Genomic DNA, 17,241 nt, shown 5'->3' with positions numbered 1-17,241 from the left:
AGTACCTCTATCGGTTCTCCCTTCTATTCCAGTCCCGTATTGTTCGTGGAAAGAACGATTGTCGGTATGCCTTTGTGTGTGCTCTAATCTCTTTGATTTTATCCTCGTGGTCTCTTCGCGAGATGTACGTCGGAGGGAGCAATATACTGCTTGACTTCTCGGTGAAGGTATGTTCTCGAAACTTCAACAAAAGCCCGTACCGAGCTACTGAGCGTCTCTCTTGCAGAGTCTTCCACTGAAGTTTACCTGTCATGTTCGTAACGCTCTCGCGATTACTTAATGATCCTGTAACGAAGCGCGCTGCTCTCCGTTGGATCTTCTCTCTCTCTTCTATCAACCCTATCTGGTACGGATCCCACACCGGTGAGCAATATTCAAGCAGTGGGCGAACAAGTGTACTGTAACCTACTTTGTTTTCGGATTGCATTTCCATCATCACAGATCATCTGAGTTTCGCAAAATCTGTATGCAGTTGGTTACACAAAGCCTATCTGTAAAACAAGAGCAGAAGTTAAACAAAATGGCGACATCACTTCAGCTCCTGGAACGGTATTCCGGTGAAGACGGTTTCCCGTCCCGCATTGTTGTGCGAGAGGAATCACGCTGTCATCATTTTGAGCCGGAGAGCAAGCGTCAGCGCAAACAATGGAACCACATGGATTCACTATCAAAAAAAAAAAAAAAAATAAATAAATAAAAAATAAAAAAATCCAAAGCTATGCTCGCCGATTCCGGGAAACTCATGACGAAAAAGGGATGCTGCTCATTGTCTTCCGGAACAGGGACCCACTGTTAAGGGACAGCGGTACGTGGACCTTTGCAAAAAATGAAGCGCGTCATCAAGTCCGAACACCAAAGAATGTTGACAGACGGCATCATTCTGCTGCAGGATACTGCCCACGCACATATCACCACGGTTGTTTCGACTACGCAGCAGAGGTCTCGCTGGGAAGCCGTTACACATCCGCCATGCCGTGTCCATGTCTCCCCATGCGATTTCCATACTTTCGGTGCCCTGAAGAAAGACATTCGTGGCCATCGATGTGGTTCGGACGAAGTGCACGCCTGGCTGCTTTCATGGTTCCGTAGGCAACAGCAAACATTTTTCTATGAAGACGTTGACGATCTTGTCTCAAAGTAGGATAAATGTATTAACAGTTACTGCGCTTACTTTTGAAATAATAAACAGTCTACTTTCTTTTTTCCATCAGTCTAGTTCACATTTGACTAATCCTTATGATTTTGAATGATGAGACGATGATTGTGTAATTCAGGTTGTAACAAATAGGAACATGATTGAACGATGTCATGTTACGTTAACATTAACTTTACACCGTATGATGAAGTATACATGAAGTGATTATATAGGGTGCTCAAATAGTCTCTCCCCAGTGCCGTATGATTGATAGCCCGCAATGCCGTATGATTGTTAGCCACGCATGCCGTTAGATTGTTCGCCTGCCTGGGTTACTTTCCTTCAAGTGGATATTCCGTACCCATTCATAGGACAACTTGTGTTAAGTGGTGTTAAGTGGAATACTGAACTGTTATTTTCAACAAAATGGTGAAACCGCGCATACAGCACGCGTTTCAATATCACTGATTGTTGATGTTTTTGGTGATCGCATAATTTCACAGGGACTTCGGCCTCCATCATCGACCGACCTAACACCACCTGACTTTTTCTTCTGGGGTGCAGCGAAAGCAACTGCAATATCCACTACAACTGCTTCTGTTACAGAAGAAATGTTACAGCTTGTGTTTGGAAACATGATTAGACGAATTGAAATGTGTATTCAACAACAGGGGGGATACTTTCAACATTTAATGTGAAAATTTGTAAGTAAAAATGCATATTCAATAAATTAATAACTTGTATTCCACTCAGTTTAATTTCGGTATATTCACTGCGGCATACGGCACGCGCGGCTAATAGCCATACCTATTTGAAAGCTTTTGGTGCAATGATTTTCTTTCTTGCTCATTTAAAATTACATCTAATGTTTTGTCTAGTGAGCTTACGTTGCGTTACTTCATAAACCGAATATTGCCATTGTATGGCGTAATAAGATTGGTTCAAATGGCTCTGAGCACTATGGGACTTAACATCTGAGGTCATCAGTCCCCTAGAACTTAGAACTGCTTAAACCTAACTAACCTAAGGACAGCACACACATCCATGCCCGAGGCAGGATTCGAACCTGCGACCGTTGCGATCGCGCGGTTACAAACTGTAGCGCCTAGAACCGCTCGGCCACTCCGGCCGGCGTAATAAGAAGGAATCACGTTGGATACCAGAAATCACCGCTAGTATCTTTTCCAGCATAATACAGGTTGACTCAAAAATGGTTCAAATGGCTCTGAGCACTATGGGACTTAACATTTATGGTCATCAGTCCCCTAGAACTTAGAACTACTTAAACCTAACTAACCTAAGGACAGCACACAACATCCAGCCATCACGAGGCAGAGAAATACAGGTTGACTCTTACAGAGAAGACAACAGCAACCAGCCACGTTTTACAATGCTATTTATTTATTAAATAGCTCCGTTACCGGTTTAGAACCGAAAGTTTCATCTTCAGACGGCTAGTTCACGATACGATACATTTTACATGTTTTGGTCCACTTGAATAATTTGTTCACATCCCCTAAAATCGTTGTGAGGCACAATTACAATTAAAAAGGCCTTGTTTCACATCTTGTTTTGTATGCTGGACACCACCACCCCAAGGAAATTCCATCATTTGGGAAAACAAAACGTGAAAGCTAATGTAAAATGTATCGTAACGTGAACTAGCTGTCTGGAGGTGAACCTTTCGGTCCTAAACCGGTTATTTAAATAAATAAATAGCATTGTAAAAAGTTTCTGTATGCTGTAGTCTTCTCTGTAAGAGCCAACCTGTATTTTGAACACAGCCCCGAACTCAGAATGTTAGTTTTCGACAAAATGGCATCTTTTTCAGCATTGTATAGGGTCACTGGTTTCCACACACTGCTTTGGATGGTGTTTTATTTCTGCGTATTGTGGTGCTACTACATGGTCAAGTATATTCGGATTTAAAAATGGTGCAATCGAGGAAATCTTGTCAATACCGCATTTAATAGACTCTACCACACAACAATAATCAGGAAGTGAAATCAGATTTTAAAAAAGTATTATGAGAAACCAGTTACAGGTTAAAGCAATTTGAAACAGAAGCTGTTTGCAACAATCACAAATTTCCAACTTCGAGACAAAGTAAAATTGTTAAGACATTAAAGATTCAGTTCATTTGCAAATATCACGGGTTCCATGGTAGGAGACCTTCCGTTTCAAGGTACAAGATGGTGCACGAGCGATGAAGTATGGTTTGACAGACCACATGCTATTAACCAATTTTAAAAATATACATAATTTACTTTAACCTTTTTCTTTTTCCGGGTCGTCGTATGGTTTTCCGTCCGTCTTTCCCTATGTAGCTTGCCAGTAACATTTTATTTCGCCTGGCCGCCTTAAGGAGGCTGCGCAGTTAATAGTTGAATAGTGGGGCTGCCACTTCAAGGCCTTCCACCGTGCCTGATTTTCTTGTAAGTATTTACTCCCCTAAGAAAGCAGGCTTCTCTACGCCTCTAGAGCCCTCCCTGCCCAATGTTGTGGGACACACTTCGTCTGGCTCCTCTGTCAAGGCCTGTCCGATTTGGGTGGCCCTGCTGGTAGCAACGCTACCGTCGATATAGCCCTTGACTTCATCGAAGTACGTAAACTCCCACGCCCCGTTAAGGCGGTGTCCCCTAGGAGGGACAAATCAAGATTACCATTACATTTTTGGCGATATACTCCGCAAGGTAAAAGATGCATTGGAAGACATGAAAAACGATGGAAGGACCAGGTGTAGCTGCAACAGGCTGAGGAAAAGCCTGATGCATGACGGAAGAAGAAGAAGAAGGAGACAGAATTTACTTACCATAAAACTCTGTAACTGGAGAATTAACAAAATTTTCGAAACAAATTTCATATACAGGGTGAGTTAAAAAAGACTCTACAATTTTGGAATGATATAGAAATTTAATGAGGTAACTTACAGAATCAGTAGACGTGTCTTTCTGTAGCAAACAACCTCAAGTTTCATTCACGTAGTGCATTCAGTGCCCCATTCTGCTACCAGGAGTGCCAGCAGCTCCCTTACGAAACAGTCTAGTCGACCTTAAAAATCGAATCTACGCTGCCGTTGCAAAAGTTACACCCGATTTGGTGCAACCCCTAATGTGAGAAGAAATTGGTTACCGGTGGAATGTTTGCCGCATCACATCGAACCAAAAAGACACTTGGCACTTTTATGTGTTAACATTGTTCGCTACAAAATAACACATCTATCGATTCTGTATGTTATCTCAATAAATTTCTGTATCATTCCAAACTTGTAAAGTCCTTTTCGACTCACCCTGTATTATACAGCGCTTAGATAAGTAGAACTCCTATGTTTTACAAACGCACAGAACACAACCACATGTCTCACAAAAAACATACAGTTGAAAAATATCGGAAATTGTTTATGGCGTTTTCTACTGAGCATTCTTCATGTGATTCTAATCTAAGTCAGTGCACAGAAACACAAAGAAACCTCTTGTATTTCTAGGTACACTATTCTCCAGGTACAACACTCCCCAGTATTAGAGGGAGCAGTATGGGGTAAAATTTAAGGGAAAATCGAGATTAAAATATGTCGGACCAATAACTGAGGACTGGTTTATTTGCTACTCTGACATGAAGAGTGTAACCGCGTAAACTATTCGCCATCGATTTGTCGAGGACGTTACCTAGCTGCATTCCTATTGGTTATTTGAACGTTCATACTGTGCACTATCTTGAGGCTTTCATCTGTGGTGCAGTGGGTGAATTTGAAGACATGTAATGCGATATTTGAATTAAACTGTCAATTTTTTAACTGATGCAAATGAGGGCGTAGTCAAATTATGGAATTTTGCCAAATAGTACGAACTTCAGTTGGCAATAGACTGTAAAAAGCGCACAGTTTACTGACTTCAAGACGTTTCACTATATCCATTTGAAGTAAACATGGATAACGCGCCTATTTTGAGATGGCTTAGAAAGAAAACTATTCTGCAGGTCAGGTGCCAATGTAAGGAAAACTAATCCACGTGTCACACTGATAACTTCATCGACAGAAAGCTGTTGACATCCAGAAGCTCTTGCCGCTATAGTTACTGTGCTTCAATAACGGTGCAGCAGGAGTACGAACGCACTCGACGCTCGATCGAAGCGAGGGAGTGGAATGGAGGACGGACGTTGTGAAACAGGTCGGGCCAATTCACGCCACTAAAATCCTGCCCACGTATCCAGCTGCCTGCCGTCGGTCCTTACCGTACGGCATGGGCTTTCCGTTTATACACTCAGAGTGCACTGTGCCTGTTTATCAATGATACGATCAAACTCACTGTCTGCATTTAAAATTGCATTTTAACTGTCAGAATGTAACGGAAAATAAAATAACCATGCCAGAAGTTAATGACATGACCAGTATTTCTCAAATGACCGTGATTATCAAATTCTTTCACCCTCGTCTTAAATAATACAAAAAGCCTTGATATATTTTTCCTCGTGCAATTGTGTCCAATTTAAAGTCATGTGCATGACAGTAATTGGGAAAGAACTACTTACATCTGGAGACAATGCATCTTTTTAGTCTCTTCCTTTGTACTGAGAAAAATGAATAACATCTGGAAAAGCGATTACAAATTTTAGCCGAAGAACTTTGTCGCAACATTTCTACTAGACTAGCAATAGCATACGAACTAAACGTACCTTGACGAAATTTTACAGAAGAGGATCAGCTGAATTGCGAAATAACGAATCACGCCTTGAGCACATTACGAGGGAGCGAGTTGTTGCGATGTGTACTCAGGTATCCCACTGATACGCCGGAAAACCGAATGGGATCGTACATTCTTGGGGTGACATCCTTTCATAAAGCGTTATTGGTTTATCTGCCGCGTCAAACCTGGATGAAATCCCAAACTTTCGCCTACGTCAGGAACAAGTGACTGTCGTGATTGCTGCTGCGGTGACCATATACGGCTTGTGATATTTAGCAGTATGACGTAATGACAACGTACGCCGACCAGTGACAAGCCTTTACTGGACTTTAAATGGCATCATCACAACAGCCACGACAGTCACTTGTTCCTGAGGAACACAATGGATAACATTGTCGACAGTTTGAGATTTTATCCAGTTTTGACGCGGGAAGTAAACTTAGAATGATTCATACCAGAAATAACGATTGTTCTGTTATTTTAATTTACCAAAATACGTTTCTTTTATACACACTATTCTTAGCAGTTCGTGCTAATGTCAGGAACTTAATGATAACAAAAAAGTCAACATCGGCTGCGTAGAATGAATACTAAAATTTTATTATACTCGACTGATATCGAGTCCCCATTCTTATGTGTGCCTCTGAAGATGGGCGTGTGTCACAATACCAGTCTGATATAGTAAAATTTTAAACGCAGTCCTATGTACCGGTTACAGATTTTTTTGTTTTCATGTAGTTCCTGACAATAAATTTCATTTCATTTACTAACACACGAGAGTTACAGTGATGTTGAAGTATATTTTAACTGACACAGATATTTTCTGAGTATCGTACCACGTAGTAATGTAAAAAAAAAAAAAAAAACACCGGAGAAACAGACATTTCGGTCACAGTTACAGTGGCTGATACGTTGGCTTGTCCAGTATAGTTTTTTATCTTATGACACGATAAAATACTCAGAAAACTTTTACGTCAACTGACTCTGGCCACGGGAGCCTACACAATTATGTATTTTAACTGTTTCCATTCAATTACTGTTTCTTAGTAAAGAAATTGAATGTGATTACATTTTTATCGTATTCCAAAACACCAGTCCAATTCGGTAGATGTTCAGTACTATCTCAAACACAGAAACACTTCCACACCAACCGTGATAGATCACGTTTTACTTGATTTATTTGGTATTGTCTCAGACGTTTTCTGTTCATACCAATAACAGTTTCATTATACTTTATGTACGCTCGATAGATTCATATACGGCAGGCTCGACGTAAAGAAACTTTATCGTGTACCCTCAATTGTTATAAAGGCATTCTTGGTGGAATGAAATAATTTCAAGGAAATTTTGAAATATCACCTTACATATTTATACCCGGACCACTGAAACACGGCATTTCAAGGTCATTCCACAGGTGCAGAAAAGTTGGCAATATGACTGACAAACAAACGTGGAATGCTAGATGCTCCGTCTTTTGAACCAATTAAAGCACAGCAACGACAAACGGTTCAGGCGTTGATGATACAACGTCGCCGGTTTCTGTGTAAATGTTGTGTGTTATTGAGCTGCCGTCTGCTTCTGTATAGTTTTTACCGCTTCGAGTACACTTTCTGTTTATTAAAGAATGTCAACAAAACGACACTGTTCACCAAGTGACAAACCGTTTCGTCTTGGAGCGCCTTTAAATAGTCAGGCTTTGGTCTGTTAAGAAGGACGCGTGAGTTTTACGACTAAGAAAAATATTTTTTTTTCATGAGAATGCGTCTTTAGCTGCTGATAAAGTATTACAACGTACGTCGAAAACTCTAGGACTCAGTCAACGAACTGTTACAAGGAAAGAGATGCTACTTCAAACCTTGCAATGTAGTCTAGTAAACAGTGTGAAACAAAGCCCCTGTGGAGAAAACAATGCATTTTTAAGTACACCTGGAAAGAAAAAAAAGCAGCAACGTCCAGTTACAGATCTTGATTCGTTCCAAATCGATGTAATTCATCGGCACATTGCGAATATTATAGGAGGAAATAATAACCCACAACAGCGAAGTTGCTAATTTCTTTGAAAGAATGTGAACTTTCCTCAGGGAAAGGGGGAGGGACACGTTACTTAAAACGGTGTTAATAAGTATGGACTTCGGCTTTAAAAGGTTAGTGGGATGAAAATTGTTGCTCGAAAAAGAAGCTCACCTCATTTCTTACATGTAATTGTAGGAAAGGATATAGGCCTACATTCATTTATATGGTTAGATGAAACCTAGGGAAACGCTGGAGAAGCAGCTGCTAAATGATGGACAGATGATACTCCGAAAAGTGGTGATCATCAGCCAACGGGAAGAAACCCACAATAATTGTGGCTCTTGCAGGTTCTTCAAACGGTTTTGTGCTTGAAGGACTTTAGTTTTTCGATCGAGAAAAACTTGTGACTACTACTAGGATATGAACACTCACGATTTTTGCAGAGGTTTAAAAATTTGTTGTTGCAGTTAAGTGTTTCGACAGTGTTTGTAATGTATAGCATTATACATTACCACTCTGTGATATTAAACAAAACTCCAACAAATAGTGACTGCAATGAAACTGTGGCGCAGTGGTTATAGCCAAGAGATATTGCTGCGGACATGAGCATGACAAAGCTGCTGTTTCATTCACTTGCAAAACAAAATAAGCCTTCGACGCCTACATATGTTGTAGAGGAAACTGCAAGGCTACTACCTTATCACAGCCATTTTATCCCATTTGAATCGGTCTGAAGTAATGTCGAGGCTTACATTCGAAATAATAACAAGTCTTTTACAATAGAAAAGTGGAAAGGCTGCTGCGCGAAGGTCTTGCTACTGTAGACGCCACCTCATCTAGGAAGAAAGCAGACCATGTTGTAAGCGTGTTAGAGAAGCACAAACCAGAGACGGAATTGTAAACGAGAATGTACAGTTAGTGATTTCTCTTGATGATGATGGTGACGATGGTTCTGCCCCAAGATTCCGATGACAGTGGAGCAGAACTGTATGGAATTGCGCCACTGACATCGGAAATTGTTGAGTGTAAATGTATACCGAGTTAATTCTTTCTCTCTGCAGCCGAGTAGGCTGCAGCTTTTTCTTTATTCCGTTCTGCGATTGTGGATAGCATGCTGTTTGGCACTCTTAGGTTTACATTATTATGCCACGTTTTATATGCAGCTATTACGATAACAAATCGTAATGACTTCTAGTAGACATTGTCATTAACTTCGGGTGTTGTTTGTTTCCGGATTTCATATACTGTAATGTCAAACGCTTTTTCTCCGTCGCTACTCTCTCCATTCTTAGAAAAACGTTCTTTGTTGTATTTACGTATACATTATTATGCGACGGCTTATATACACGTAGCTTACACTTACAAAACATACTTCGGAGATGTCAGCTGTGGTTGTGTGCAACCTAGCAATCGCAATATATCCAACTACAAGCGCGCTGTCAAGTGACATGTTTCAGCGGCCCAGATATAGTTGATTAGTAGCGTGGCATTTATGGTTACTTAACAGTTTTCCTTTCTTTTCCAACATGTAGTCGGTCATCAAGGAATTTATGTTTTTGATAACGACATCTCTGTCTGCAACATCGTCAACTGATCCCATGTTTTGATAACACCAGACACAATACACCATCATCCCTCTTCACATTATCGTGATCGGCTTTCTCTTTAGTGTTCCGAAATTCGCTCACCAAAGAAGATGCAGCCAATATTCCAGAATTCGGATCAAGAACTGTTGAAACATGAGGAATATGGGAGTAAAATTTGGAAATTTATGGTAAGATCTTATGGGACCAAACTGCTGAGGTCGTCGGTCCCCAAGCTTACACACTACTTAATCTAACTTAAACTAACTTTCGCTAAGTACAACACACACACCCATGCCGGAGGGAGGACTCGAACCTCCGACGGGGGGAGCCGCACGGACCGTGACAAGACGCCCAAGACCGCGCGGCGAATTTGAGAGTAGCTACCTTCTGTATAGTGAAGCAATTTATTTAATAAAGGCAGGTCTTACGATAATTTATATACCATTCAAGTTCAATTACAGACCTATATAGTAGGATTTTGGAACATAAACTGTGTTAGAACATGATGAAATGTCTCTAAGAAAAACAAATAGGACGGATTTAGAAAACATCGTTCTTGTGAGACACAAGTGGTCCTTTTTCCACGTTAAGTAATGAGTGCTATCGACAGGGGCTCTCAAGTTTATTCCATCTTCGTAGATTTCCAGAAGTCTTTTGTCTCAAGCGGCTTCTAATCATATTGCGTGCCTTGGAGTATCACCTCATACGTGCGATTGGATTCATGATTTCTTGTCAGAAAGATCACAGTTCGTAGTAACTGACGGGAAGTCATCGAGTGAAACCCGAGTGATAGTTGGTGTTCCCCAAAGAAATACTTCAGGCCCTATGCCGTTCGTAATCTACACTCCTGGAAATGGAAAAAAGAACACATTGACACCGGTGTGTCAGACCCACCATACTTGCTCCGGACACTGCGAGAGGGCTGTACAAGCAATGATCACACGCACGGCACAGCGGACACACCAGGAACCGCGGTGTTGGCCGTCGAATGGCGCTAGCTGCGCAGCATTTGTGCACCGCCGCCGTCAGTGTCAGCCAGTTTGCCGTGGCATACGGAGCTCCATCGCAGTCTTTAACACTGGTAGCATGCCGCGACAGCGTGGACGTGAACCGTATGTGCAGTTGACGGACTTTGAGCGAGGGCGTATAGTGGGCATGCGGGAGGCCGGGTGGACGTACCGCCGAATTGCTCAACACGTGGGGCGTGAGGTCTCCACAGTACATCGATGTTGTCGCCAGTGGTCGGCGGAAGGTGCACGTGCCCGTCGACCTGGGACCGGACCGCAGCGACGCACGGATGCACGCCAAGACCGTAGGATCCTACGCAGTGCCGTAGGGGACCGCACCGCCACTTCCCAGCAAATTAGGGACACTGTTGCTCCTGGGGTATCGGCGAGGACCATTCGCAACCGTCTCCATGAAGCTGGGCTACGGTCCCGCACACCGTTAGGCCGTCTTCCGCCCACGCCCCGACATCGTGCAGCCCGCCTCCAGTGGTGTCGCGACAGGCGTGAATGGAGGGACGAATGGAGACGTGTCGTCTTCAGCGATGAGAGTCGCTTCTGCCTTGGTGCCAATGATGGTCGTATGCGTGTTTGGCGCCGTGCAGGTGAGCGCCATAATCAGGACTGCATACGACCGAGGCAAACAGGGCCAACACCCGGCATCATGGTGTGGGGAGCGATCTCCTACACTGGCCGTACACCACTGGTGATCGTCGAGGGGACACTGAATAGTGCACGGTACATCCAAACCGTCATCGAACCCATCGTTCTACCCTTCCTAGACCGGCAAGGGAACTTGCTGTTCCAACAGGACAATGCACGTCCGCATGTATCCCGTGCCACCCAACGTGCTCTAGAAGGTGTAAGTCAAGTACCCTGGCCAGCAAGATCTCCGGATCTGTCCCCCCATTGAGCATGTTTGGGACTGGATGAAGCGTCGTCTCACGCGGTCTGCACGTCCAGCACGAACGCTGGTCCAACTGAGGCGCCAGGTGGAAATGGCATGGCAAGCCGTTCCACAGGACTACATCCAGCATCTCTACGATCGTCTCCATGGGAGAATAGCAGCCTGCATTGCTGCGAAAGGTGGATATACACTGTACTAGTGCCGACATTGTGCATGCTCTGTTGCCTGTGTCTACGTGCCTGTGGTTCTGTCAGTGTGATCATGTGATGTATCTGACCCCAGGAATGTGTCAATAAAGTTTCCCCTTCCTGGGACAATGAATTCACGGTGTTCTTATTTCAATTTCCAGGAGTGTACGTATACGATTTATGAGACAATTTGAGCAGCCTTCTTATACTGTTAGCAGACGATTCTTTCATCAGAAAATTAATACGAATTACAAAATGTTTTAAACAAGATATCCACATGGTGTGCAAGAATAAAAAAAATGCGAAGTCCTCCACATGAGCACTAAAAAAGTCTATTAAATTTCCGTTACACTTTAAATCATACAATTGCAGCAGTTGTCTATTCACCTATAAGTAAATACCTAGGGATTACAGTTACAAACAACTTACAGTAGAACTGTTGTTGTTGTTGTGGTCTTCAGTCCCGAGACTGGTTTGATGCAGCTCTCCATGCTACTCTATCCTGTGCAAGCTTCTTCATCTCCCAGTACCTACTGCAACCTACATCCTTCTGAATCTTCTTAGTGTATTCATCTCTTGGTCTCCCTCTACGATTTTTACCCTCCACGCTGCCCTCCAATACTAAATTGGTGATCCCTTGATGCCTCAGAACATGTCCTACCAACCGATCCCTTCTTCTGGTCAAGTTGTGCCACAAACTTCTCTTCTCCCCAATCCTATTCAATACTTCCTCATTAGTTATGTGATCTACCCATCTAATCTTCAGCATTCTTCTGTAGCAGCACATTTCGAAAGCTTCTATTCTCTTCTTGTCCAGTAGAACTATCACATACAAAATACCGTGGGAAACGCGAACCAAAGACAAGATATAACAAATATACAACAAATATACGGATACTGCCTGCGCTACGTTTGTCAGTTCTTTTATGGAATACTGCTGCACAGGTATATGATCCAACCGCATAGGACTGACGTAAGACATCGAAAAAGTTCAAAGAAGGACAGCTCGTTTTCTGTTATCGTGAAACAAGAGAGAGAGAGACTGCCACAGATAAGACAAGCGATTTGGGTTGGCAATCATTAAATCAAAGATGTTCTTTCTTGCGGCGAGATCTTTTCGCCAGATTTCAGTCATAGGAAGAAATGATCATCGTAATAAAATAAGAAAACTCAGAGATCGCCTGGGAAAATTATGTTAATTTTTCCCAAGTGTTGTTTCAAGAGTGAGTGTGAAAGTGGTTTTACGAAAAACCAGGTGTGATCTGCAGAGTAGTCATGTAGAAGTACACGTGGAGACGTGGCTGGTTTTCATCCGTCCGAATAATCTTTTCCAGTGATTCGCGATTGATTTCTTCGAAATCTCCCTTTATGTCCTCCTACGAAGACTGTCTCGCAACTTCCGCCCTCAGTCATGTACTTGTTTGTGTTCTTGCACAATTAAACGTGACTGAAAATCGACAAAGTCCCACGACGCTTCAACAACCGAATTGCTGGCGCAAAATTATCCTACAAATTCTGAAATATGCTTGCGTAAAGTTTTTTCTAAGTTTTGCCTTAAGTGCGTAACCGTCTTAAAGGTCGATGGTCGATTTTTTGAGGACCAAGCTTCAATTCCGCATCCGGTCGTAATAGTTCAGATTGCTCGTGGACTTCGGAAAATACATAAGGGGAGAGCTCACTTTAATCTACAATTTACTTTAATTATAATTAAAAATGTAATCTTCACTCTTCATTGACTCACTCCTTCACAATTCTTGGGATAGGAAACACATTCGGTTAAATGATTAAAAATGAAAATATTGCTGTTCTGGTATCATTTAGTCGGGAACGATGGCCTTTGTTGTCTGGTCCCTTCAACCCCCACAAGCTAACCAACCATATCATTTAGTCACATATGCAAATCTCAGAAAGGATGATATCCTTGAGAGGTTAGGCTACAAATTAGTCAAAATAAATATGGAATGGGACGGAAATCAGTAGATGTGATATACATGTACAGACAAACAAATGTGGACAATTACAGAAAAGTTGGATGATTTATGCAAGAGAACGAGCTTCATGCATTGAGCAAGTCACTAACGCGTTGGCCCTTATGGAAGCAGTTATTCCTCTTGGCGTTGATTAATAAAGTTATTGGATGTCCTCCTGAGGAAGATCGTGCCAAATTCAGTCCAACTGTAAGTAGGCTGTTTAGGTTTTTATGTTGGTAACGCCATGTAGCGCTCTATATGAAAATCACTGACTGTGCTGTGTGAAGGCTGTGGTTGGTTTGCATTGTTGGAGTACTACTCGCCATTGTAGTGTTGGGCAGTTGGCTGTTAACAGCGCGTAGCGTTGCGCAGTTGGGGATGAGCCGCCAGCAATGGCGGAACTTTGAAAGCGGATGATCTGGACGTGTGTCCATCAGAAACAGTATATTTGTAAGACTGGATGTCATGAACTGCTATATATATTATGACTTTTGAATACTATTAAGGTAAATACATTGTTTGTTCTCTATCAAAATCTTTCTTTTGCTAACTATGCCTATCAGTAGTTAGTGCCTTCAGTAGTTTGAATATTTTATTTAGCTGGCAGTAGTGGCGCTCGCTGTATTGCAGTAGTTCGAGTAACGAAGATTTTTGTGAGGTAAGTGATTTGTGAAAGGTATAGGCTAATGTTAGTCGGGGCCATTCTTTTGTAGGGATTATTGAAAGTCAGATTGTGTTTCGCTAAAAATATTGTGTGTCAGCTTAGTGTTGAACAGAAAAAGTAAAGAGCGAAATGTCTGAGTACTTTCAAATAACGTAATGGGTTAACCAGCATAGTAATTCAATAATTTTTCTAAGGGGACGTTACACAACTAACGCGTTAAATCGTCAAAATCTCGAGTTAGTTGGAGGATTCTGCCCATTATGTTCCAAATGTTTTCAATCGGTGAGAGATCCAGTAACCGTGCCGGCCAAGGTATTGTTTGGTAAGCACGAAGACAAGCGCTAAAAACTCTCACCGTGTGCGGACGGGCATTATCTTGCTGAAATGTATGGCTAGGGCAGCTTTACATGAAGGACAACAAAACGGGGGCTAGAATATCGTCGACGTATCAATGCGCTATAAGGGTGCCACGGGTGACAGCCGAAGAGGTTCTGCTACGAAATGAAATTACACTCCAGACCATCACTCTTGGTTATGGGGTCGTATGATGGGCGACATTCAGACTGGTATCCCACTGATGTATGGGATGTCTCCAGGCATGTCCTCGTTGGTCATCGGGGCGCAGTTCAAAGAGGGACTCATCACTGAAGACAATTCTACTCCAGTCAGTGAAAATGCAGGCCAGAAACGTGTATGGAGACGTCCTGGATATCGGTGGGATATCTACCTGTCTGTCGCTGGTCATATGGCGCGACAACCAGGAGTGATGGCCGGGGGTGTTACATTTCATAGCACGACCTTTTGTTCGTCATCCGCGGAACCCTTATAGCACAGCAGTACGTCGAAGGTATTCTTCGCCTCGTTTTGTTGTCCTTCATAGCAAGCCACCCTGGGCTTACGTTACAGCAAGATAATGCTCTCCTGCATACAGCGAGAGTTTCTACTGCTTGTCTTTGTGCTTGTCAAACCCTTACCTTGGCCAGCAAGATCGCCACATATCTTCCCAATTGAGAACGTTTGGAACATTATGGGCCGGACCCTCTTACCAGACCGAGCGAGGTGGCTCAGTGGCTAGCACACTGGACTCGCATTCGGGAGGACGACGGTTCAATTCCGCGTCCGGCCATCCTCATTTAGGTTTTCCGTGATTTCCCTAAATCGCTCCAGACAAATGCTGGCATGGTTCCTTTGAAAGGGCACGGCCGACTTCCTTCCCCGTCCTTCCCTAATCCGATGAGACCGACGACCTCGCTGTCTGGTCTCCTCCCCCAAACAAACCAACCCCTCCAACCAGCTCGGAATTTAGACGGTCTAACGCACCAGCCGGCCAGAATCTGACACGAACAATTCAATGCCAAGCCGGTCAATTTCTTGCATGAGGGACAGAGGTAGCCCAACATGTTATTGACTTGCTAAATTTGTGAAGCTCTTTCTCTTTAATATCCTATTTTCCGAAAATTGTAATTATTTGTTTGTCTGTTCATGTACATCACATTTACCCATATCTTCCTCATTTGGATAATCACTTCGTTGTGTGTCGTTTATATTCTGATAGAGTGTAGTATGAGTATGAAACCGGATCCGTGGTCGGAGTGATGTAGAATAGACATATACAAAGTGTTGCGTGATATTTTAGCCGAAGGTTAGAGATGTACTGATGTGTTTTCAGGTCTGGCAACGGTGGGCGGCGTCTGCTTGGAGAAGTACAACTGCGTGATCGCCGAGCTGGGCACCACCAACGTGTTCGGCAAGCCCTACCCGTCGGCCGGCTTCACGTCCGTCTACGTGCTGGCACACGAGATCGGACACAAGTAAGACCTGCAACTGTAGCCGATCATACTTCCCATAGTGCCTTTTATAACTGTTCGTCTTGTACTCCATGGCAACAAGTTTCTTCATTTTTAAAAGAAAAAAAATTATGGGACCCAACGGCATTTGTGGACGTTTTAATCTGTAATTACTTAATTGCATTCATTACCTGCGTGCAGTGTTTGCATTAAACAAATAAATAACAAAAGGAATAGTTGATCTCGTTTCAGAAATGTAAATAGCGTACGTAACAATAGTTTTATTTCCACAAAATATACAGGGTGTCCATAAATCAAGTTCCATTTTCGAAACGATGTGGAAAGAGAATTCTTGCTCAGAATGACGTCAAAACTGAACAGGCTATTATTGTCGCAGGGAGAAATGTCATGTAACAAAAAAATTAACGAGAATTTTTCCAATAGATAGCGCTGTAAGCGTCGTAATGTACACTACCGTTGTTGGAAATTGGTACACAAAGAAGGAAATGCATGAATTCAATTAATTTAATGCCACAGGTTAGGTAATGACAAGTAACAAATGATTACCTTTTCAAATCTGTACATATCTTTTGAGCCCTACTATTCAGTAAGTCGAGTGGCCACCATGCGCTGCAGTTAGCGCTGCTATACGCCGTGGCGTTGAATCAATAAGGTTCTGAATACATTCCTGAGGGATTTTCCACCACGCAATTTGTATCCGAGCCCACATATCCATGACACCAGTTATTGGAGGACCGTGACGCACCAGGTGCCGACCAACCATATCCCAGACATGTTCGATGGGCGGAATGTCTGGCGAACGTGCAGACCAGGGAAGCAATGGTACTGTCGCTCTTCGAAGAAGGCCTGTACATTCCCCGCAATATGTGGCCGGGCATTGTCCTGTTGAAACGTGGCCTGTGGAGAGGCCTGAAGCAGGGGGCGTACCTCAGGCTCCAAAACCTCCGTTAGGTACCGGTTGCTGTTCAAAGTGCACGCAATACGTACGAGGTGAGATCGGTCGTTGTAACCAATGGCGCCCCAAACCATCACATCTGGTTTTCGTCCGCTATGCCGCTCGACAATGCAGCCCTCCAGACTGCGCTCACCACGGTACCGCCGGACACGTATGCGGCCATCACTGTAGGACACGCTGAAGCGGGACTCATCCGAAAAGATTAGATGTTGCCGCTCAGCACCCCAGAGACGGTGTTCACGTGCTCGTTGCAGTCGGAGGAGCTTACAGTTTCTGTACAATGGAAGCCGACGTAATGCCATGCGTGCAACCAGTCCAACCTGCAGCAG

General features: G+C 43.2%; 1 protein-coding gene across 1 annotated transcript in view; it reads left to right on the top strand.

Moving 5' to 3' along the window:
* The window catches only part of LOC126188671 (A disintegrin and metalloproteinase with thrombospondin motifs adt-2-like), a 204,890-nt gene that overhangs the window by 102,776 nt on the left and 84,873 nt on the right, over nucleotides 1–17,241 (top strand). The window contains exon 9 of the mRNA XM_049930276.1: nucleotides 15,819–15,960. Within this exon, the coding sequence (XP_049786233.1) occupies nucleotides 15,819–15,960 (142 nt within the window). The remainder of the gene's footprint in view (nucleotides 1–15,818; nucleotides 15,961–17,241) is intronic.

This window comes from Schistocerca cancellata, chromosome 5 (genome assembly GCF_023864275.1).
Source record: "Schistocerca cancellata isolate TAMUIC-IGC-003103 chromosome 5, iqSchCanc2.1, whole genome shotgun sequence".
In the NCBI taxonomy this organism is placed as follows: Eukaryota; Metazoa; Arthropoda; class Insecta; order Orthoptera; family Acrididae; genus Schistocerca; species Schistocerca cancellata.
Note: the sequence above shows the minus strand (reverse complement) of the source record. Positions and strands in the feature narration are given on the sequence as shown.